The sequence below is a fragment of the Vombatus ursinus genome, unplaced genomic scaffold (genome assembly GCF_900497805.2).
Source record: "Vombatus ursinus unplaced genomic scaffold, bare-nosed wombat genome assembly UNPS02014820.1, whole genome shotgun sequence".
Taxonomy (NCBI): Eukaryota; Metazoa; Chordata; class Mammalia; order Diprotodontia; family Vombatidae; genus Vombatus; species Vombatus ursinus.
The window spans coordinates 14,416,786-14,441,084 of record NW_020954598.1 but is presented as its reverse complement, the minus strand read 5'-3'; the positions used below and the strand labels follow the sequence as shown (position 1 = coordinate 14,441,084).

Here is a 24,299-nt window from a genome sequence, read left to right as displayed (position 1 = left end):
AGATATTTCACATTGTTTTCTAATTTTTCATTCTTTTGGATTTGTTTTATAGTGTCTTGATTTCTCATAAAGTCACTAGCTTCCAATTGATCTATTCTAATTTTTAAGGAAGTATTTTCTTCAGTATTCTTTTGGACTTCCTTTTCCATTTGGCCAATTTTGCTTTTTAGGGCATTCTTCTCCTCTTTGGCTTTCTGGACCTCTTTTGCCATTTGGGTTAGGCTATTTTTTAAGGTGTTATTTTCTTCAGTATTTTTTTGGGTCTCTTTTAGCAAGCTGTTGAGTTGTTTTTCATGATTTTCTTGCATCACTCTCAGTTTTTCCTCTACTTCTCTTACTTGTTTCTCAAAATCCCTTTTGAGCTCTTCCAAGGCCTGGGACTGATTCATACTTTTCTTGGAGGCTTTGGATGTAGGAGCTTTGACTTTGTTGTCTTCTTCTGGTTGTATGTTTTGATCTTCTTTGTCACCAAAGTAAGATAATATAGTCTGACTCTTTTCGTACTGCTTACTCATGATCCCGGCCAATTACTTGAGTTTTAAACTCTTTGTTAAGGTAAAAGTCTGCTTCCAATGTGAAGAGTGTACTGTCCCAAGCTTCGGGGGTTTGTACAGCTGTTTTCAGAGGTACTTCTAGGGACCTGTAAATTTTCAGTTCTTCCAAGGTGCTATGATAAGGGGCGAGGTGTTTTCTCCCCACCACCACAACAAGCTCCACCACACCAGCATTCCTCCTTGCCCCAGGACTGCCCCTCAGAACTGTGACCCAGATCCAAGCACTGGTAAAGCAAGATATTCCTACCTCAGCACTGGCAAAGAGATCCTTGGAATTCCCCTCTGATCAGCCACTCGATTCCCCCTCAGTCTGTGGGCCAGAAACTCAGGAAAAAGCCGCGGCCCTGGGCCACGCTCAAGACTTGTGGCTCAGACCTAGCTCCTTCTCTCACCGCAGTCACAGACTTTTCCCACTGACCTTCTAAGTTGTCTTTGGCGTTTATGGGTTGAGAAATCTGGAAACCGCCACAGCTGCCCACGATTCAGTCCTCTGAGGCCTGCTCCAAGGTCACTGCGGCCTGCGCGCCCACGCCACACTGTGCTCCTCTCCCTCCCCCGCGCGATATACCTTTCCGATCAACCATCCAGGTTGTCTTTGGCTGGAAATTTGTTTCACTCTGTCTTTTTGTGGGTTCTACTGCTTTAGAATTTGTTTAGAGCCATTTTTTTAGGTATTTGGAGGGCTTTGGGAGAGAGCTCAAGATAGTCACTGCTTTCCCTCTGCCATCTTTGCTCTGCCCCCACCCTGTTTTTATTTGTTAAAAAGGGAATTGCTTTATTTGTTTTGCTGACCCTTCACAATTTATATTGACGTATAATTTCTAATCCTGTCTTTGTCCTTAATAGAGGTAGTCACCAATATATGTTACACACACACACTCACATACAGAGACACACAAACAGAGAGCGGGGAGGGAGAAAGAGGTAGGGAGGGAGGCAGATGGAGTGGAAGGGAGGAGAGAGAGCTATCTTTTTTTAATTGGGCTAAGAATAAAGGACTCAATAGAAATATCACCCAATAAGCTGATAGTGAACATTAGTCAGGTCACAATGATATATGACATGGAATACTCAATTATATTACTGAGGGATGCTTCTAGGGCCACTGCAGCAGAAATATTACCATTCTAGAATTGTCTTGCAAAAACAATGAATGCCATATTTCTTTATTTTGACATCCTGCCTCTGGCATATATTGTCTATGTGACCCTAGGCATGGCCCTTAAGCTCTCAATACTTTAGATCATTCTTCAAGACTTCAACTTGCAGAAGTTGCCAAACTGCATTGGAAGAGGGAGTTTTCTAAATCAGTGAAAACATAGATCCATTCTAGTCCAGTCCAGGTGCTCGGCATCCTTAGGGAATATGGCATTACTGAAACATTTTAGAAATAATTCATCACATTTATTTTATAGCAAGCAGCCGTCCTTCAGTGGTACCTTTACACCATATATCAGAAAATCCTTTAAGAGTTTGAACCTGAGAAAGAATGGCATTAGGGAAATGGCCCTGCACTGGCAAGCAGGAGGCCAGGGTTCAAGTGCCAGCTCTGCCATTTAAAAGACATAGAACCTTGGGGGAAATCACTTCATCTCTTGAAAACCCAATTTCTTCCTTTATAAAATGAAATCAGACTAGCTGACCTCCAAGTTCCCTAACCACTCTAAAACAGTATAATTCTAGATAATCTCTAGTGAACTACATACACATAGATATGCAAACATGAAGAAATAGAAAGATGTAAATAATCTAATATTCATTGAGAAAAATTTAATATATTGAGAACTACTATAAATTTATGGTGTGACTTTTTGCACACCAAACGATTACCCATAACAATGAAGGAAAACACATCAGAAATCAATCCTACCTCTAGAACAGAGAATCATTGAATTTTTTCTGTGAGGGAAAAAAAAATGACTCACCAGTAGCAAATATGCAATGCTTTTAATGCCCTCTTCTCTGAAATGTTTTGCATTCCTGGATTTTTCCTTTTCTTTCACTTCCATTACCTTTGATGCTAGAATGACCAGCTTGGACATCAGCTCTTTATTCATCAAAAATTGGCCAAATAAGTTGTTGTGATCAATTAATTTTCTGACATATTTGATTATCAGAACCGCACTATCAAATGTTACCTTTACGAAATGAAGAAGATAATTGAGTAACATATTTCATCTCACCCTTTGAATGATCATTTTTATCACCTCCCACATCATCATTAGGAAATATACATTAGTGAAATGAAAAATTACGTTGGAAGATCTGAGCTCTATCCTTGATACTGACATTCAGTAGGTGCGTGATCTTGGGCACATAACTTTTCTGGATCTTGATTTCCTTATCGATAACAGGAAAGGGTTTGACTAAATAATCTCTAAAACCTAAAATGCTCTTCCATCCTAAAACTGTCATTGTTTTCTTTTATCTAATTAATATAAGGAATTGATTGAGGTTCTAGCTTTTGATGGTAATTTTTGTTCAACATAAATGGGGCCCTATAGTGGTCTCTAGGATTAAACTCCTTATTCATCCCCATCAGAAAAGTCTAAGCAGTCAGGTCCTATCATAAACTGTATCTGAAAATTTTACATCAGAAAAGACTTTCAAAAGCCTACAGCTAGTAGAAAGATTATTCCCCTTCTTGTCACATCAGAAAAAAATGTTCAAGGGACAGTGGATAGAGCACCGGCCCTGAAGTCAGGAGGACCTGAGTTCAAATCCGGACTCAGACCAGACACTTGACACTTACTAGCTGTATGACCCTGGGCAAGTCACTTAACCCCAACTGCCTAAGAGAAAAAAAAAAAAAGGAAAAATGTTCAGCTAAGAGAGAGTGGACATATCCATTCATTCATTTGACAAGTATTTGGTAAATATCTATTACATTCAAAGTATGGTGTCAGCACTATAAGAGAAATAAAAATAGTTAAGACTTGGTCCCTGATCTTGAGAGACTTTTAATCTTGCATTTCTCAAGGGTCTTTGGGGACTTAGAAATAGCAGTTTCTAGGTAACTGAAGTTTATCCATGTTTAAACACCAAAATTTTTATCATAATTTTGTCTATTTTTGTTGGTAATTTTTCCAAAATGAACTCCCTTCCTTTTTGCCTCCTTTCCTCCCTTCTTAAAGAAACTAAACAGTAAAACATCTTCACTTTTTCTTGATGATATGGGATCATAGTTATAAACATTCTCTCCCCTGTGCTATACTACGCAATATTCTTTGGTATCTATTTTTGAATTTTTCTATCTCTTTCCCATCAGGCTTTCACACCATCAGTTCTCCTGGTTGTCCCTGCATCTCTAAGTGACACTACTAGGCCACAAGTCCCAGCCCTACTGGTTTAACTGCTTATCTGCTGAAGTCTGGGAAATAGGATAATCAAAACTGTTAGCAAATTAATGTTAAGGAAGAGTCCCAAAGGCTCTGAGTGAGTGCCTAATCTACTTTTAGTGAAAAATCTCTCTGAGCACTGAACTCAAGTGCTTCAAGCTAATTTTCTCTAATTTTTGGTCATAGGGCTATGGTCTGAGGCTTGAGTTTCCCACAAGTCTGACTTTCATATAACTTACTACACTAAAAGAAAAATGTAATTAAAGCATTTTTCAAACTTTGTCATAAGAATGTTTGCCACAATCATACAAACTATCTTTAAATGTAATCTCAAAATCTTATCTCAAGAATTAGAAGTTTATTTTTAAAACCAGTTTTGATATGGAAGAAATTGATTTAAAACAATAACCATTTCTATCTCCCTAGGTAAACTATTGGAATCTCTAAATGGATAATAGTGCTTTAAAGATAAAAATGCAATTATACTTCTCTTGTTAATAAAAACTAAAGAGTAATACTTATACCAAAACGAGACAGCATAGGGATATTGCATAAATTCATAGAATTAACAGCTGGATGGGATGTAAAAGATCATATAGTCCAGGGTTTCTTAATCTGAATTCAATGAACTTCTTTTTTTAAAACAAAAGAAACATTTTGATAACTGTATTTCAATACACTTGGTTTCCTTTGTCATCCTATCTATTTTATTCACTGAAAAGCATTATTCTGAGATGGATCATAAGGCTTCAGCAGACTGCCAATGGATCATAAGGCTTCAGCAGACTGCCAAAGGGGTACATAACTAAAAAGATTTAGAACCCGTAAGACCAACTCGCTCAATTTTTATAGATAATGAAATTCAGATCCAAAGATGTTAAGCCACTTACCAAATGCCATGAAGGTAAATAAGTATGAAGTCAGGTTTCAAATTCTTTTCCTCTGACCCCAAACCCAATTCCCTTTTAACTATGCTGAATTGTGTCTAGTAGAGTTCTTAATGTCTCACCCCAGTCACATATTTTAAATCCATTTCTTCTCCAGGTTTTGAATTTACTTCCTACTGGATAATACTCCTCACCAGTTATTTCAGAAATTACAATATCATGAGATTACAGAATTGCAAGATTTTAAAGTTGGATTGGAGTTAAGAGTTACTAAGGGAACCCCCATAAAAGCAGATAAATCTTCTACTCTTACTTATATTGTATAGTACTTAGTATGGTTTATTCCTTATGAATATTTATTGACCTAAACAGGAGCCTTTAGAATTATGCAAACAAGAAGGAAATTGTACCTTGAAATTAATTATATTGGGACTTACCTGCTTGGAGATACTTATTAGTTCATTCAACATTAGAATAGAATCAGCCATTTCTTCCTGAGGAAAGAATAAAGGAAAATTAGGATAAACCATTGACATGCATTTTATCTCTTCTTCATGAAAAATTATCAGGGAAAATAGCTATTGCTTTTCAGATTAAAATGATAACTTTAGGTTAAACAAAACTATCAGAGATCATTTTTATTTGAGACCACATTAACACTACACTTTGTCTCCTGGGCTGCCAAGGGGTAAGTGTGAGTATGTGTGTGTGATTTTGAGTTTGGTTTCCTACATATTTGTTAATTACATAAGTAGACTATAAGCTCCCTGAGGGCAGACATTATCTTCCTTGCTCATAGTAGGCACTAAATACATGTTGAATTTGTTTAACTGAAATTATATTTGTGTCCCAAGCCCCTGATAGGGCCTTACATACAGTAGGTGTTCCATAAATGTTTCTTCAATGAATATTCATAATCTCATATATCAAGATTGACAAGGTCCTCCAAAGTCTAGTAGTTGCATTTTGTCTAATGTGTTCCCAGACAATGTAGGTAAGTAGCAGAATTCCATAATACCATTCAACTCTATACTAAAAATTTTCCAATTTTGAATATAAAACTCTGAATTAAATTTTTTTACTACTGAAGAAACTTCCAAAACACATTTTAACATTCTAAGGAACCATGACACAATAAGAGCCATGAGAACTTTGAGCAATAAATGATCTGATAAAATATTCAAGGAGTGGGAAGAAGTACTTTTTGTATATCTCTGTAAGATTTTCCACAGTAATTTGACAAGGGAACACACTTCTCCTCTCATCTACAAAAGACTCAAGTTTATTGAGAAAGAAAGTGATGTGATCAGCACTTCACTTCAGGATGATCACTTTGATAGCTGTGTCAAGGATAGATGGGAGTAGAGAGACACGCAAGGCAGGAAGATCAGATACGCAGACATTGCAATAATTCTAACAATAGGTAAAGAGGGACTGAACTGCAGTGGTAGCTGTGTGAATAGAGAGAAGGGGACACAAGGAAGAAATATTACTGAGGTAAAAATAACAAGATTTGGCAACAGATTAGATATGGAGGGTGAAAGACAGTGAGAAGTTGAGGATGACATTACAGTAGCAACATGAATTATTGGAAGCATGGAGAGCTCCTCAATAGTAATACGGAAGGTGAAAGTAGGATGGGTTTAGGCAGAAAGATAATTCAGTGAAATCTCTGATGCAGATTTCACCCCATCTGTGGCTATTCATCCTATACTGCTAATATCCCACTCCAAAAAAGAAAGTGAATTGGGGGTGGGGGAGGTAGGGAGAAGAGGGCAGTTCTTACCTACCATAGCCCCAGTACAGATCCTGTACTCTGAGGGGTATTTTTGGAGGTCAGAGTGTGAAGACAATGTGTATGTGGAGTCAGAGGAGGTAGCTTTTTGCTGCATGATGACTGATTTAAGGTCCTGGGTCCCAGTCAGGTTACAACCACCTTGAGGGACCCATGCTGTCCCAATCATGGCAGGCCAGCAGTTAGGGTGTGGGGGGGGTGGGGGGTGAGAGGGTTGAAGTGGGGAGATGTTAAGTTATTATGTATTTTGGGAGTGGTATGATTTTGTTAGAAATAAGTCTACTATTTGACAGGAAGGGTTAGATCCACCTTCCTGCCCATTTGATTGGTTGAGACCTTGGAGTAAGGTCTCAGCCCCCTACTTTGGAAACTACTGGTTTAGAACACAATGCTGATGAGCTCAATCAAATAGGTGAGTTGACCACAAACTTCTATGGACATAAATACATACATATACATACACATATATATGAGTGTGTGGATATATATACTCATGCTGCTATAATTTATACCTGATGCTACCAAAATGATCACTTGATTGGAAGGAAAGCTGCTATCTTCCCTTTCCTCCCACCTATTCCAACAAAACTTTAAAATTCTCACCAGACCGAATCATAATCAAGAAATTCCAATGAGAAACTAAAATAAATGACCCCTTCCACCCCAGAAATGCACAAATAGCAGCCATATGCAATAGAAAAGAAGGGTCTGCCTTTCTCTCCTCCAAGCAGAGACAGAGTCCTGGAGACCAGGGGCTTGTATAGCCTGCAAGGTTCTGAGTCTAGAAGCAGCAGGAGAGGAGGGCTCCCCTGAGAAAACTTTAAAGTGGCCAGAAAACCTCAGGGTAGGGACCTTGGAAGCCCCAGGAAACAAGAGCACGTCTCGGGACTTTGACCAAAATAATCCAAACCCAGAAGCTCTGAGGTCCCTAACCCTGTTGGAGATACCAGAAAAGATCCTTGAAGATCCAGCACTCGAAACCTCAAAGAGCCAATTGACCTAGGAAATATAGAGAAATAGGAAGGAGTGAGGTTAAGAAGGAAAAAAGAAGGGGAGAGAACAGTAACAAGAAAAACAAAGCTCCTGATTCTGAAGTGAGCATTAAGGGAGGTAGAAGAGGGATGCAAAAAAAAAAAGAACTAAAATCTAAGAGTGTTACTTAGATTAGCATTTAGACAATTGTGGAATGGCAGAAAAAATTATGACGTGTGAATATAATATCATATTATTGCACCATAGGAAATGACAAGGTGGACAGTTTCAGAAGAAACTTGGAAGACCTCTATGAGCTGATGCGAGGTGAAGCGAGCAAGATCTAGGAGAACAACTTATACAAAATTAACATCACAAAGAAAAACAACTTTTGAAGATTTCAGAACTCTGATCAAAGCAACGACCAACCATATCTCCAGAGACATGGATGGAGAGTATTACCCATGTCCCAATAGAGGTGGTTGACACAAGATGCAGTGGCACATTTTTTGATGTGGCCACTGGATGGACTCATCGTGCTTGATTCTTCTAGTTTGTTACAAGGGTTTGCTTGTTGGTTTTTTTGTTTTTTCACTGGGTTAATAAAGCTAAGGTTGGGGGATTAGCAACATTATACCCCCCCAAAAGAGGGCTATTTTTAAAGAATGTACAGAAGAGAACAGAAGGAATTTCAGAAGGAAACACAAATAAGCAGGACAGTTTTGAAAGTAATATGTCTTCTAATTTACTTAAAAAAAAACTAAGCAGTGTAAAATGGAGATTCATATCTTCATGAAGATTCCTCTTTTGTGTTCTTCTATGTGTACAGAAATGCTCTTTTTGGTGTTAAAGTTCATAATAAAAATAAAACTTAAAATAAAGGAAGAAAAGAACACACAGACACAGACACACAGACACACACATACCTGATCCTGCGAAGATAAGTTGCACACTGAAGAAATCAATAAATTCCTCATTTGTGACTGTAGGCCAAAGGTGGAGCTTTGTTCTTCTGTATAGAAATGGTTCAGGATTCTGGTTAGCATTATGACATAATTTCTAATTTCTCCAAAGTTCCCCATAAGTAGGAGGATGGTTAGGTTTTTTAGACTTGAATTATACCTAAAGAAAAAAGTAATTTAACCAATATATCAGCAATAACAATATACCTGCTAAGAAAAAAAAACAACAAAATAAAACTCTTCTCCCAGGTGGATTTTTAACACACAAATACTCACATGTATAACTATATGCATACATATATGCATGCATGTGTGTTTATGAACACACATAAATATATATAACGTGTATGTGTGTGTGTGTGTGTGTGTGTGTGTGTACAGCTAGATGGCACAATGTATAGAATCCTGGACATGGAGTCAGGAAGAACTGACTTCAAAATCCAATTCATGCAATTACTAGCCATGTGACCCCAGGCAAGTCAAAATCTTAGTCTGCTTCAATCTCTTCATCTATAAAATGGAAATAATAATTGTACCTATCTCCCAGTGTTGTTGTAAGGATAAAATGATATATTTATAAAGTGTTTTTCAAATCTTAAAGTACAATATAAATGCTAGCTATTATTAACGATATAATTACTACATATAAATATCATGCACATACATATACATATATATTACATATAAAACTAAAGTAAGAAATCTTAAGCCAGGCAATGATAAGATACCCTATAAGCATGTTCCAAAACATAATATAGAAGACCTGGGTTCAAGTCTTGGGTTCATTATCACTAGCTCTATGACCACAGGCAAACCATTTAACCCTTGCAAGCCTCCATTTCCTCATCCATAAAATTTGAATCATTTTATGTTAATGTTAGAGGATTACTTCAAAGAAACATTTTATAAACTGTAAACTATGTCATAAATAAAGATTTTAACTTTGATATTATTATAACAAAGAGTAATAATAAAAATAACAATAAGAACCTATGTTGTATGTGGGAAATAATAGCAGAGAAAGAAAAACCTATAAAATGGGAATGAAAATACAGATTCTCTTGAAATCAAAACAAGTAGAAGTAAAATCAACAGGACTTAGCAATTGATCAGATGAAGAGGTTGAGGGAAAAGGACAAGTCAAGGATGACTAAAAGGTTGTGAAACTGGGGAACTGGAAGGAGCATGGTGCCCTTGAGGGAAATAGGAACATTAGAAAGAGGGGTGGGTCAGGGGTTAGTAGTGGTATATGTGTGTGTTGGAGGGTACAGATGAGTTTTGTTTTAGATACATTGAATTTGAGGTTCTAACTCTTAATGAGAGACTCAAAATGATAAGAGTAATGAGCAAGTCAGCAAGCACCCAGAAGAGATTTAGGATATTAGAGATCAGCATTGATGAGAAAAAAGGCTCCTCCATTCTCACAGATCAGAATAATAGAGGAGAAAGTGGGCAATAATGTTAATAGAGGAATGGTGAATTTGGAGGTACAGAGTGAGAGAGAAGAGGAAGCTCATTACAAATAGCCTCCATCTTCTCAGTAAGGTTAAGGAGGCAAACTCCTCTATTAGGAGGGAGATAGAGGATGGTTTTTATAGGGAACAACATGAGAAGGGTTGGAATAGTTGCTCTGATGTGCATGATAGGATCAATCAATCAGGTAATAACAGAATTCATTTTGTATGTGTTGTATGTCCTACTAGATTATAGCTCCACGAGGGGAGGAATTAAATCTAATGTATCTATGTGTCTCCTCATTTTCCTAGCATGGTACCAACTAATTCTGTTTGGCCTGAAAGGGCAGAATAAGTTACAGTAGGTAAAAGAGGCAAATTTAGATATAATATAATATAAAAACTTCTTCACTATTAGAACTAGCCCAAAGTGAAATGGGCTACTATGGGAGGTAGTGGTTTCCCCTTCACTTGAGGTCTACAAGCAAAGACTGAATGATGACTTGTCAGGGATGTTGTAGAAGGAATCTTTTCTCTTGCATCAGTGGGAATAGATGGCCTTCTATGGTTTCTTCCAACTCTGAAATTCTATGATATGTGAAACTGTATTAAAAGGTATGAAATCCCTAGAAGAAACACATATTCCAATGATAGTATAAGCAATCCTAATCCTCCCAATTCTAAATGAGAATGTGATACTCAACTATTTCTTTTTCCAAAACCCTCATCCAGTTAGACTTCATCCCCATTGCCAACCTGATCCAAGTATGACCTCTCAGAAACATAAATGCTTTCTTAGGGCTTTTTCATTATAAATGCTACTTACAGATCCTCTTCTGGCCTGTAATTCAAAGATGATATGTTCCTATGGAAACTTGGCAGTACTGTCACATTCACAGCACAGGGATGAGATTTAGAGCCATATCTGTTTGTGATCTCAGTAAAGACAGTTACTACAACAGAAGACAAAAGAGAAATATGAATGCGTACATATGGAATGCATCAAAAGCCTCCTCTTATCCCAAGATTCAATGCAGGCTTACTGTCTCAACATTTCAGATATTAATAGTCAATTAGTGGCAGGTGAAGACAAGTTTTATCCTTGAAAAGCTCAGTGTGAAATGAAATGGCAAACTATCTTACCTCCCAAGTCAGAAATACAAGAGACAGATTTTAAACTTTATACATAATAGTTAACAATAAATCAAAAACCTATTTTTTGAATGCCTCACAGATATATAGAGAGCACTTTGTGAGGTACTGGAGGGACTGAAAGAAGATATAATGCTGCTACCCTATCAAGGAGTTGACTATGTCATTTACATGTACATACACACACACACACACACACACACACACATTAAAACAAATGGTACAGGGGAGAGAGTCCTGGATTTGGACCTAAGTTTTAATCCTGGCTTTGCTTGAGTGATCTCAGGCAAGTCACTTAATTTCTGTAGGCCTTAGTTGCCTCATCTGGAAAATGAGAAGACTGAGCTAAATGACCTCTAAGGTTCCTTCTAAATCTAAATCAATGATAGTTCCTAATTCTATAATGTTCTTTGATTTATATAATACTTTCTTTGCAACTATCCTAGAAGGTAGATGGCACAAGTATTATTTGCATTTTACACATAAGAAAACTAAGGATTCAGCAGGATGATTTGCTTGAGGTAACTCAGCTAGCAAGTGGTAGACCTGATACTCAAACTCATGTCTCTTGACTACTAATCCAGCCTCTTCCACCATGCCACACTGAGCCAAGGCAATATATAATTAATCCCAATTGACAGTAAGTGCTTCAGGAGTTCAGAAGAGGAGAAATCACTGCAGGCTTGTATTGTTGGGAAAGAGGCAGAACTATCTGTTTCACAACCAAAATATGGTGAAAATTCTCCCATTGCTCACTCATTTTGAGTTCAAATGTCTCAAATATTCACAGGCAATGATAACATTGGCATCTTAAACTATAAGTCAAACAATTCACTGTGCATTTAGTTGAGAAACATTATTGACTCTTGTGGTTTATATATATCTGATTCCTAGATTTGTTTTCTGTAGGAAAAAGGAATCGTGAACTCTTTCCTTTCTCCCTGAACACACCCAAAGAACCAGTGAACTACATGGCTCTCACATTTTGGACTCTTCCTTTGGTCTACATGCTGGAGATGTAGTCATAGACTGAAGCTATGTCTTGATAAGCCCCACTGCTATGAGGAAAGTTGTTCAGTAAGTCTTACCTCTCCTGTGAGGTCAAATTGAACTCTGTCCTATTTCTAGAGTTTAGTCACATAACTAACAATATCCTGAGAGGGAGGGAAGGAACCTACTTCAGCCTGCCACACTCTGGAATGTGGATGCCTTCTTTAGAAACTTAGAGGGAGAAAAAGAGGAGGAGAAAGAAGAGGAGGAGGAAGAGAGAGGGAGAAAGAGCTAGTTTGGGGACAATTTTAGAGTTGAAGTAAGATTTAAAGAAAGTTTAAAATGACTCTGGAAACCTCAGACTAAAGTGGCCTTTCCTATCTTCCTCAGGAATAAACTGACTTCTCATAATCCTACTGTTTTCCTGTCTCTTTAACCATCAAAATTCTGAAGACAGGACAGACACAAGGCACTGGAACTGAATGGGATTGACTTTGGGGCATCAGATTCACTTAAACTTAAGAATCATGAAATTCAACTAGTGATTCAATCCATCAATCAGTCAATCAAAAAACAAACATTTATTAAACCTCTACTATGGTCAAAATTCTGTGCTAAGAGAGATATAGAGAAGAAATAGGATACTGTCCCTGCATTCATGGAACTTACACTCTAGTAGATGGCTGTATCACATAAACAAAGAACTACAACAAAATTAAAGATGGTCAGTATGTACAATATCTTCAAACTAAAAGCTATGTAAATTCAAAGGGGGAAGAATCTTTTTTTCTTGGGGGTGATAGGAAATAGGGATAATAATAATAACTAGCATTTAAGTTTTACAAAGTACTTAGCATGTTATCTCATTTAAACCTCATAACAACCCTGTGACTCAGATGCTATTATATTCTTAGTTTTATAGATAAGATAACTGAGGCTAGGAGAGGCATTTAAGTGGCACAATGGAATTATAGTCAGAAAGATTTGTAAACCTTAAAATTATATAATAAATAAGTAGTAAACTTTAAAGCTATATAACAAAGAAATTAAAAATAAATATTAAAACTTACAATTATATAAATGTTGTTATTATTACTGTTGTTATTGTAGCTACTGTTGGTTGTTAGTTAAGTCACTTGCCTGGGGTTCCACAGATAGTGAGGCAAGATTCAAATTCAGGTTTTCCTGATTCCAAGACCAAGACTATCCACTGAGCTACACAGCTGTCCCAAGCAGGTAGACTTTGAACCGAGCCCTCAAAGGATGGGTAGAATTTCAACATACAGATTTGGGAAGTAGAGATCTGGCCATCTTATAAAGAGGAACCATCAAAGAAATAGAAAAGAAAAATGAGTCCAAGTTTTCAAAAAAAGAAGAGAGTAAGTAAATGAAATCCATAAGAGTGAATGAGATTACTAAGGGTAAGGTGAGAGAAAAGAGGACAGATGACAGAGGACCTATCAGAGGGATGAGGGAACTAGGAAAGGATGCCATGGAAGCCAAGGATCTGGACATTATTTAGAAGGAGGTGATCAATAGTGTGGAATTCTGATGAAAGCAAGAACTGAGAACTATTATTGTATATGGTGAGATGACAGTGACTGGAGGCCTTTGAGAGTGTATTTTCACGTAAATTGTAGAACAGATGGAAAAAATATTTAGGAGTAAGTGAAGGCAGTAGGCATAGGGATTTGTAACACATTTTCTCTTATCACTGTTTTTTCTGAAGCCCTTTCCAGCACTAAGTTTATCCCTATTTCTCTTTTTGACCAGAGAAACACATGTGGCTCAGGTCATGCATGACAAATACCTCATATTCACTTTAGCTCATTTATCTAATACTTGGCATAGTGCTTGGCACATACTAAGCATGAAATAAATGCTTTGTCTAATGTTCTATCATCCATTTATTATTTCATTAATAATTAAAATATTTGGCCTCATTTTTATTTACTTTTCCAAAAGGTGTCACTTTGCTATTTTTCTTCCATACTATTCATGACTTATGAACAAATGATGCTTTTTTGAAATATCCCAAATTTTCATTCTTCTCAAAAAAAAAATTATCCACCCAAAGCCTTAAGACATTATACTTATCATGAAGAATTCCCTCCCACTCAATAAATTAACCTATTAATGTAATTATTCAAAATCTTCTTTCTGACACATAACACCTATTCAAAAGCTATGTGGAAAGGTTATGAATTAAGACATAATCACAACTAACGAACCAAATACAATAGCGAGACTTACCTTTATATTTGTCCACAGTTTCACCAGCTGGCAAAGTAAAGTAATACTGTATATCTCTCCCTCTATATAAAGGTATTTTAGAGGATTTTCCTATTTGGTAACTGAATTCATAATGGTAGTCCTATATTCAATTCCATAGGAAACAAAATAAAAGCATCAGCAAACCATGAAATTGTACAATAACCAGTTCCTCATATCCCAATAAAGTAAGTTTTTACATAAGAGAAAGTCAGCATAATGCAGATAAGGGAACACCTAACCAGGAATCTGAAGTCGTGGATATGAATTCCCCCTCAAACACTTAATAAATTAGCCAAAAAGCACTTATTAATCCCCCACTATGTGCTAGGAACTGTGCCAAAAATAGTCCCTGTTTTCAAGAAGTTAGAAGTCTAATGGGGAAGACAAGATGCAAACAATTATGTATAAACAAGATATTTACAGGATAAATTGGAAATAATCCACAGAGGGAATGCAGTAGCATTAAGGGTGATTGAGAGAGGCTTCTTGCAGAAGGTGAGGTTTTAGGGAGGGCATGAAGGAAACCAGGGAATTCAGGATGCAGGGATAAGGAGGGAAATCATTCTAGTGAAAAGCATTCAGTGAAAATGTAGAACTGGAAGATGGAGTGTCTCCAGGTATTCAGTATCACCGGATTGTACAATACATAGGGATAAAGTGTGAGAAGATTAGAAAGGTAGGAGAGGGCCAGTTTATGAAAAGGTTAGAATATCAAACAGAGGATATAAACAAATATATATAAATATAAATTTAATCCTAAAAGTGATAGGGAACAACTGGGGTTTATTGACTAGGGGGATGGCACTGCACTCTAAACCTGCACCTTAGGAAGATTAACTTGACAGCTAAATGGAGAGTGATTAGAGTGGGCAAAGACTTGAAACAGGGAGACCCCAACCAACAGACTATGGCAATAGTCCAGACAAGAGGTGATAAGGGCCTGTGCCAGGCTGGTGGCAGCTTTCCTCATATTTACAGTGGAGATAATATTTGTACTATGGTGTTCTTGTGAGTAAAGTCCTCTACAAACAAAGTGCTATAGAAATGTGAGTGAATTTTAAGTGAAATAAGATTTTTAAAATACACTGGAATTTCATGGTATTTAGTGATTGGATTATAAAATGTTTGAGTGAAAAGGGACATTAGGGACATTAGAAAAAGGACATCATTAGGGACACAGATAAGGGGTTCTTAATCCTTTTCGTATCATGGATTGCTTTGGCAGTGTGGTGAAGCCTATGAACCCTACCTCAGAATAATGTCTGTGGATACATAAAATAAAATGCATATCATTTCAAAGGAAGCAAGTTATATTAAAATATAGTTTCCAATTCTTTTTTTTTTAATTCACAGATGCTATGTTAAGAACCTCTGACTAGTCTGACCCCTTTATTCTATGGAATTTATCTTCCACAATCTCTTTCTACTTTTACTACCACAATCCTAGTTCAGGATCTCATCATATCTTACCTAATAGGACATATTTCCCTCCTCATAAGCTTGTGATATAATTTCTGTTATGAAAAGGAGAATCACAAATATATAACACAAAATGAATAAATACATGTAAATTATTTAAGTATTTAAGGCCACTTTCCTGGACTACATTATTTCTAGGCTTTTCCTAAGACCTTCATTCACAGGAAAATGATAAGCCTGCCAGAGTGGTAATCCTAGATGAGTAGATTCAAAGTCAACTTCTCTCATACCAAGCTTCTGTGTCTACTATTTTACAGCAGCCTACATTTTTGCCCATCAGTTAATGAAAGTATTCTTGTTTTGCCCTTACTTATGAAGGAGCAGAAAGAAGACTTTGGTCTCATAGGGCTGTTACTTCTATATTATTTTGCATTCTGAGTTTGTTTTATGTATTATATTCAAGTGGCTTACAGTTGTGAGATCTCACACAGGCTCACACAGGAATTAACATAATGGACTATAACTAGAATCATAGCCTTTGGATCTGATTGACCCTAGAGCTGTATCTGGCTCCTTTGAACCCTACATGAAGAAATTCAGACAAATGTAAGATATAGCTTCCCACAAATCTGAAATCTGCAAGAGTCTGCTTGTATTGTTCATGCTTAAAGACTTCTTTCAGAAAACCTTCCAGAAGAAGACTCTTCTTGAAGATTCATGCACTGGGGGGCTATTTCTTGGGGAGTAGAGATTATATTAACCATCCAAAACTGTGACTCATGGCCAGGTGAGTTATTTCAGCACCTGGACAGCACTCAGTGGTTCTGTGACTTGAGCACAATTCCCTGATCACTTTCAATTACAGACATCGAGAATTTACCTGTAGTACAGTAGCAAAAATGCTAGACTGGGAGTTAGGAGAAATGAATAGTAGGCCTACTGCTGCCACTAACAGCTGTATAACTTTGGGCTAGTCATTCACTGTGCCTCTCTTTTCCTCTCTGCCATTTGAGGGGATTGGTAATGGCTATGATCTTTTCCAGAATTAATACTCAAGGATTTTATGAATACCTATCCACTATATAGATTACCATTTTAGAGAGGAGAGTGGTCTTTGTAATGGCTTTAAAAGCCTTCAAAACGTTCAAATTAGCCTTAAAAACCAAAACTGAAACCATAAATTATAATTCCTTTCATAGAAGGGTGGCTATGATAGCTTTGCTCTTGTCTACAGGTTTTTATTCATAGGCAATACATACATCTTTCAGCCATTATCACTCTTTTCAGTGGCACATCACAAACTTGATAAGTAATTATTCTATTGAGTTATCAAATATGGATGTATGATTTAAAACACCAGACAACATCTGTTGCCTAACATGTCTTTGGGACTGACTTTGGCTACGCAAGTAGCATTAAAGAACTGTGAAATGCTTACTGCTTTTCCAGACATGCAGAAAACACTGAAGACTGTATAAGCCTCATAACCGTGTATGGGCTGTACTTGGCATGCCATCTCCTTTGGAACTTCATTGACAGTAAAATATAATTGTGCTTTGCCTAATGGACTGTGGCTTGATTCTGCAGAGAAAAATAAGAGCCAATTGAAACATATACATAACATTTAGATTTATCTTGACAGACCTAATGGGTAAAAGAAGTCTGAGAAGAGAATCAAAACCTGATTCAACAAAGGATCTTGTTGAAACAGATGCCAAATGCTGAATGTATTATTATTGGCGTCTTATCCAAAAAAGTACAGGATTAAAACCTTGTGCTCAAATGGAGTGGTGAAAAGAATGGGGGAGAGAATTAACAAAGATCAGAACTAAAATGGCATAAGGCAAGAAAACTCAGTGTCTTTGGAGAGAATTAGGCTGCCCACATTTAGGAAAAATTTACACTTGGATCCCTCCTTCCCAGACCATAAAATATTCTCAGTCAGGGGTCAATCAATGCTACTCCCAATCAACACCCTAGCTATTTAACCAAGGCAAAAAAGAATTCTCAGTAAGTATCAGAATATGTTTGAGTAGGAAGAATACAAAACTGAAAGTAAGGTCAGCTGAGTTCTGTTCTATTCACCTTTCACTTACACACAGAGGGAAAATGTGCACAGAGACATGGAAGCAAGTGATGAAATTATAAGTTCAGGGAATAGTAAGTAGACTAGTTTCATTAGAATATAGAGTGTGTGAACACTCTGTGTGTGAACACTGAAGATTCTTGAGCACGATAATGGCATGCTCAGATCTGTTTTTCAGGAACACTATTTCAGCAACTTTGTGGAGATTGTTAATAGAGACACCTATTAAGAGGCCTAATACAATATACTGTAACAATGAATTTACAAATAACTAGTTGAGTATAATTTCTAGGAAAGTGAATTAAGAAGACCACCAAAATTTTCATTATTCCTAAAAACTAAAAATGTCCATTTGAAAGCATCACCTACCTATAGAAGCCTGTATCACATAAGTCTCTCCACCTCTCAGGAAAAATGGTTTAAATGTTACGGTTTTTGATGTGATACCTAACAGAAAAGAGACCCACATGACTAGTTACCAGATGAAATCGTTTCTTGGACCAGATGACATCTACAAGTAAGCTGGCCACATTTCTATGGTTCTGAGACACTAAACAGAGTTTTCATGGATTGTTTCTACACCTAACTTTACTCACATGTCCAAAATTTAAAAGCAGAGATATACCATAGGCCATTGGGAAAATGCCTTTGTGCAAATGCTTTTACAACTTAACAAAATACTTTCCAATTTTGTAGGAGATGAAGGAGCAAGCATCACCTTAAATTTCTTAAAGTATTTCACCTACATCTCTACTTTTAAGTTATCTTACTCCACCTCCTCATATCATAGCTATTTGTAAACAGTATCTTTATCTCTCCCACACCACTTTTTAACTTCCTTTTGTGTGTTGTATTACCCCACGGCTCCTTGAGGGCAAAGACTGTCTTTCTACATTCATTTGAATTCCTAGCACTTATCAAAGTGGTTGGCATACAGTAAGCAGTTGACAAATACTAGTTGACTGACTAGCATATTTTTTCTCATTTAATAGACTACAAGTTCTTTGAAAGTAAGGTCTGTGTGTCATATCTATCTTTTAATATCCAAAATAAAACATATTGTTAGCTTAATAAAAATTTGTTGGGAAATAATAAGAGCCAGAATGGCACAGAGATGTTCTAACTCCAAGTCTAGTGCCTTCTCCATTACATTATCATGCTTCTTCCCACTATACTCAGAAAGGAAAGGGATACAATCACATGGAAAAGATCTGAATGATAAAACTATATGACTACTTTTTTAAAGTTCATTAAAACCAAGTACTTGTCTGTTAAACCAAAGACTCTGGAAGGAAGTTAGTATCTAAGCCTTGTTCAAATTGTAACAAAATGCAGGTGAGTAGAAAATACATACCTGAGGATGTGTAGCTTTGAAAAACAGCTCTACTAATTAATGATTTGGACCAATCCACCATAAGCAATGGTGCAGAATTTTCAGTGGAGTAGGATAAATCAATTAGGTTGTAACCATCATCATTGTCAGTCATAATATCTGTTTCTTCATTTTCCCTTAGTTCTGTAATATTGATACTCTCCCCTAAGGAAACAAACCAAGCCAATGGGTGATAAAGAAAAAAATTATAACAATTATCTTAAATAAAGCCTCAGAGATTAAAAAATAATATTTCCAAAAACTCCCTGCTTAAAGTGTATCTGGTAAATATGGGAGGATTTATATGAACTGAGACAGAGTGAAGATGTCAGAGGCAGGAGAACAACATACATAAAAATGACACTAATATAAATGAAAGCAGCACTTGAGAATAACTCAATTCAGATTTAGTGCAATGGTCCATCTTAATTCCTGAACACAAATTGATGAAACACACTTCCCTCTTTTCAATACAGTTGTGAGATGAGTGATAAGGATGGAACATGTGTGTAGAATTTTGCATATATAGTCAGATGTGATGATTTTTTGTTTCTCCGCTTTTCTTTGTTACAGGGGAGATTTCCATGTAGGAAAGAGATATATCAGAAATAACTATGGTGTATAAATCAAAAGACATCAATAAAACTTTAAAATAATGTCTTTAAAATTTTATCACAATCCAAGAATTTGCTTTTTTGAGATTGCATTTTTGTCACCTGAATTTCAATAATACAACTGCATAGGCCAAGAGCACTAATAAAAAAAAAAGTTTGAAAAATGATTTATTGAGTAGATACACTAGTTAGAAGAAATAGTGAATGATACCCCTATTGGTGAATAATGGTAATTGTAAGTAGAAAATGGGAAAGTATATTGATGCTTCTAATGAAAAATACAGACGTCTGGAACACGTGATATAAAACTTGAAGAATCAGATCAAGTACCCTGCAACCGAAAGAAAGACCAGTGAGAATGTCTGAGAAAATGTTCCAGTCTATCATACCAATGACCAAATTTATTTCATTAAAATGTATTCATAGTCACAGGATATATTAACCTGGTTGTCTTCCTCTTGGTGGTTCTATTGCCTCCTTGATATTGCTATAATAAGCTTCAAAATCTGTGGAAAGAACAAAAATATCATTGGAAACACAGCTTGGGTAGTGTTGTATATATTTAAATCAAAATCTTCCCAAATTCAGTTTAGAATGAATGTTAAAATTTAGCAAAATCTCTGGCATTAACTATAACTCTCTTTAACTAGCATGTCTATATTTATAATGATTGATTTTCATAATGATACCCCTGAGGTATATAAAGATCCCACAGTGCTCCTGAATTATCAAAGAAAAAAATGAATGTTGAAGAAGAGCACTAGTCTTGAAGAATGAATGATATTATGCTATCTCAGAACTGGAAGAAACTTTATAGGCAATCTAATCCAACTGCCATTTGAAGCATGTTTTAGACTAAGAAAATTTGTGTCTGAATACTGAGGCAAAGAGGTACAGGGAATGCAAAATAAGAAAAAAATGTGAACCATTCAAAACACTGCTATTATTATAATAATTACAACTCCAATATAAGGTTAAAAGGGGACACCAAAAAAAGATTCCATTCTCTATAATTTCAACAAATTGGTTCCTTTATGTGAAATATTCATACATAATCTAAAATTATAATCTCAATTTGATTGCAATATAATCTGATATATAATGACTATCATCTGAAATATCTTCTTTGATGGATGTAGAATCCCTTCAATGAGGATACTCCCTTCACCAGTACATATTACAATTCATCTGTGCCTTAACATCCTCATTCTTGATTATATCCTGCCACAAATTCTCCATTAAGGATATACTCAATATAACACAGGATTCAAGGCACTTAAAATTTTTTGGATACCAATATAGTGTAGGATGTTCAACTCTTACTCTCATTAAATGACCAAAAAGACTCCTTTCAAGAATGTACATGTCTACTATTTTTTTGTCCTAGCTTGCTAGTCACCCCCTTGGCTGGCTCCAAGTCAACTTTCATTTCAAGAATATAGCTCCAACTTCAACAGACTTTTGGTTGACTTCCCCAGGGTCACTCAAGGTACTAAGTTCTCACTATTCTAGTGGATTGCTTTCCCTGATATGCTCTGAAATCTATCATCCCTTAAATACCTGTCTGCTAAGGAGATTAAGCCTACCTATTCCCAGATTTCTGTGAGGACTTTACTTTCCCTGTGCTTCTGCTTTAATTCATCTCCCTACTTTGTCCCAGAGAACTGCGGGGGCTTGGTCCCCTTCCTCCCACTCTCCCAGTGGGATATGGACCCTGTGAAGCTACACAGATAGAAACATGGGGTAAATGAGTCAAATGGTGGCCTAATATACATATATATATATATATATGGAAATGTTTTCACATGAAATAAAAAGAAGGCCTTATTAGATCTAGTTTATTTTTTTATTTAATCATGCTTTTCTTTCTTCTACTTTAACAATTAGTATGTACATCTGTTTTATTTCATTTAAAATCTATCTAAAGTTTCATAGCAATAAATTTTGGCTCTTAGTGACAAACTATAATTTATGAACTGATAGATTCCTTCATGTTTAATCTGCTTGGACAGCAAGGATTAGAAAGTCAGTGAACCAAAAACTAAATGAGTGTCATTAGTAAACTATTCCCTGAATCTATTATTCTTAGGCATAGGATAATGTTTTGGCCTGTTAACCTAACTTGAGGAGCTCTATGATATAGTGACAGAATAGAAAGTAAAAAAAAAAAATGTTCAAATGGTTAGCATTCACAAACGTTAGTCCCTAGTCTCTTAGTCGACTAGAAGCAAATACAAAAGGCATAATGTATTTGCCATTGCTATTATTTTACCCAGTGCTCAAAAACTATGGTTGACAGTCATCCACTAAAGAAGACTTTTTTTCTCAAAAATTAGGGGGTCTGAAGAATAGAAATAAAATAAGGTTTTCTTTCTACAAAAGATTCTTCCTGTCTCCCCAGACTCTACTCCTCAAAAGGGCTAGGAATACATATTTACTTCTCAATCCTACAATGAGAACTAGATACCTAAACTTTGGGGTAAAGTAGTTATAGGGTGATAAGAGAGAGAAAGTATTCCCTCATCATAATTTGAAATCTAGAACAGCCAATGAGTTGGAGTTGATGAGAAAGCTAACTATTGGTGCTAAATTTCTGACATAGAAAATTTACTTCCTCTCCTACTTTTAGATCACTGTAACTGGTTCTTTTTCAAAGAGACATAAAATTAGCTCAATTATTAGTTTTGGAAGGAAGCAATGCATTATGCAAGACAACTCTTTTTCAAAAAACAATTTTAAGAAGGTCAATCAAAAAAAGGTTTCCCAATCCCCAATAAATAACACTGCAAATTTCAGTAATTATCCAGAGGGATTGGCATTAGACATATATGACTTCACTCCTCAAAAGGCTACATTTGTTCCCTCAAAGGAAACTAGAGGAAGAACTGCAAAGAAACAAAAGGGAAGAAACAGAAAGTAAATGTAATTACCAGAAATGTAAGAAGAATTTTGTGGTAGCTCAGTGCTTGGTAACTTTTCTCTCTGGGTGGATCGTATGACAGATTTTTTTTCTAGCAAGCGTCGCATTGGGTAAAGTAGCCCTTCCTGAACAGAATTCTCCAGAGCTGAGGGACTGCTGCTCTCCCTGTGACTAGTATCATTTGCATGATGAAATCCAATTGTAATGTTTATGGATGTTGCAGAAACGGAGGTTTTCACGGGAGCTGAAAGGGCTAGCTGCCTGATAGCCAGTCCAGAAGCATCTCTTGGGAAGGGTGTGGTTGTTAGGGAAGGAATAGTCATTTGTTTCACTGTAGAGGGTGGATTTGACTTTGGAATTGTCAAGATGGCACCAGTGAGGCTTGATGAGCCTAGCAGATCTGTAGCTCTACAAAAGGAAACTTATACATACGTTTGAAACAATTACAACATTGTGCAAAAAAAAAAAAGTGGTTGTTATAGATAATATAATAACAGTACAAGTGTGCTTAGATATTTTCACAAATACTACTAACAAATATAGAGCCAATTATTTTTCTAACAAAAGGATCCACCATAATAACAACAGCAATAACAATAGCTAACATTTACATAGCACTTTATAGTTTTCCAAGTGTTTTACAGGTATTGCCTCATTTGTTCCTCACAAGCCTGTGAAGGAGGTGCTATTATTATCTCCAATTTACAGGTGATAAAATTGAGGGTCACATAGCAGGTAAGTGGTTAAAGTTAGATTCAAACTCAGGTCTTCCTAATCCTAAATCTAGCACTCTAGACATTATGTCACCTAACCACCTCAAGATAATTTAATAGAAAACTCCTATAATACCTTAAAAACAAAATTCAATTAATAATTACTTTACATATAGCCCTTCAAAATTTCTGTTGCATAGGTAGCATAAGTATTATTTCAACATAAAGTTGCTTTTTATACCCTAAACATGCTGGAGAAGGAAATGGCAAACCACTCCATTATCTTTGCCAAGAAAACCCCAAGTGGGATCTCACAAAGAGTCAGAAAGGACTGAACAACAATCTAAAACATGTTTCTTTGTTTTTTCCTTAATGAAACCATTCTCACCACACTGCTTATAGATATCTTTGGTAAATCTCATTGAACACATAGAGAAATTGAGGTAAAATCAGAGACATATGATTTGTCGCAGTTCAATCCACATTTTGGCAAAAATATGAGAAGCTAGAGATGTACATGAACAGTCTGGTGAATACTGACCAGATGTGTGGTATGAAAGGTTAAAGATCTCAGGGAAAGCAGGAACAGTTGTACCCCCTTGAGGATGAGGGGAGACATGCAACTGGTAGTTTACTTGCTCCCTACCCCTACTTCTACCCTATTCCAGAGTATCAGAAAGTAGGTTTAATGTGTTAAGAGTGGGTTGAGAGCAGGTGCTAGTGGTCAGTGAATTAATCAGTGAGTAGAGCAAGAAAACAGTAGTTTGAATAGGATATGAAGTTGGACATAAAAAGGT

General features: G+C 36.3%; 1 protein-coding gene across 1 annotated transcript in view; it reads right to left on the bottom strand.

Annotated features, from left to right (window-relative positions):
• Positions 1-24,299, bottom strand: part of PKD1L1 (polycystin 1 like 1, transient receptor potential channel interacting) — a 172,095-nt gene that overhangs the window by 80,811 nt on the left and 66,985 nt on the right. The window contains exons 18-27 of the mRNA XM_027837267.1: positions 22,800-23,210; positions 20,313-20,375; positions 19,238-19,420; positions 18,253-18,330; positions 17,236-17,378; positions 14,358-14,478; positions 10,789-10,915; positions 8,473-8,668; positions 5,217-5,273; positions 2,480-2,692 (exon numbers count right to left, since the gene is read on the bottom strand). Coding sequence (XP_027693068.1) covers positions 2,480-2,692; positions 5,217-5,273; positions 8,473-8,668; positions 10,789-10,915; positions 14,358-14,478; positions 17,236-17,378; positions 18,253-18,330; positions 19,238-19,420; positions 20,313-20,375; positions 22,800-23,210 — 1,592 coding nt within the window. The remainder of the gene's footprint in view (positions 1-2,479; positions 2,693-5,216; positions 5,274-8,472; positions 8,669-10,788; positions 10,916-14,357; positions 14,479-17,235; positions 17,379-18,252; positions 18,331-19,237; positions 19,421-20,312; positions 20,376-22,799; positions 23,211-24,299) is intronic.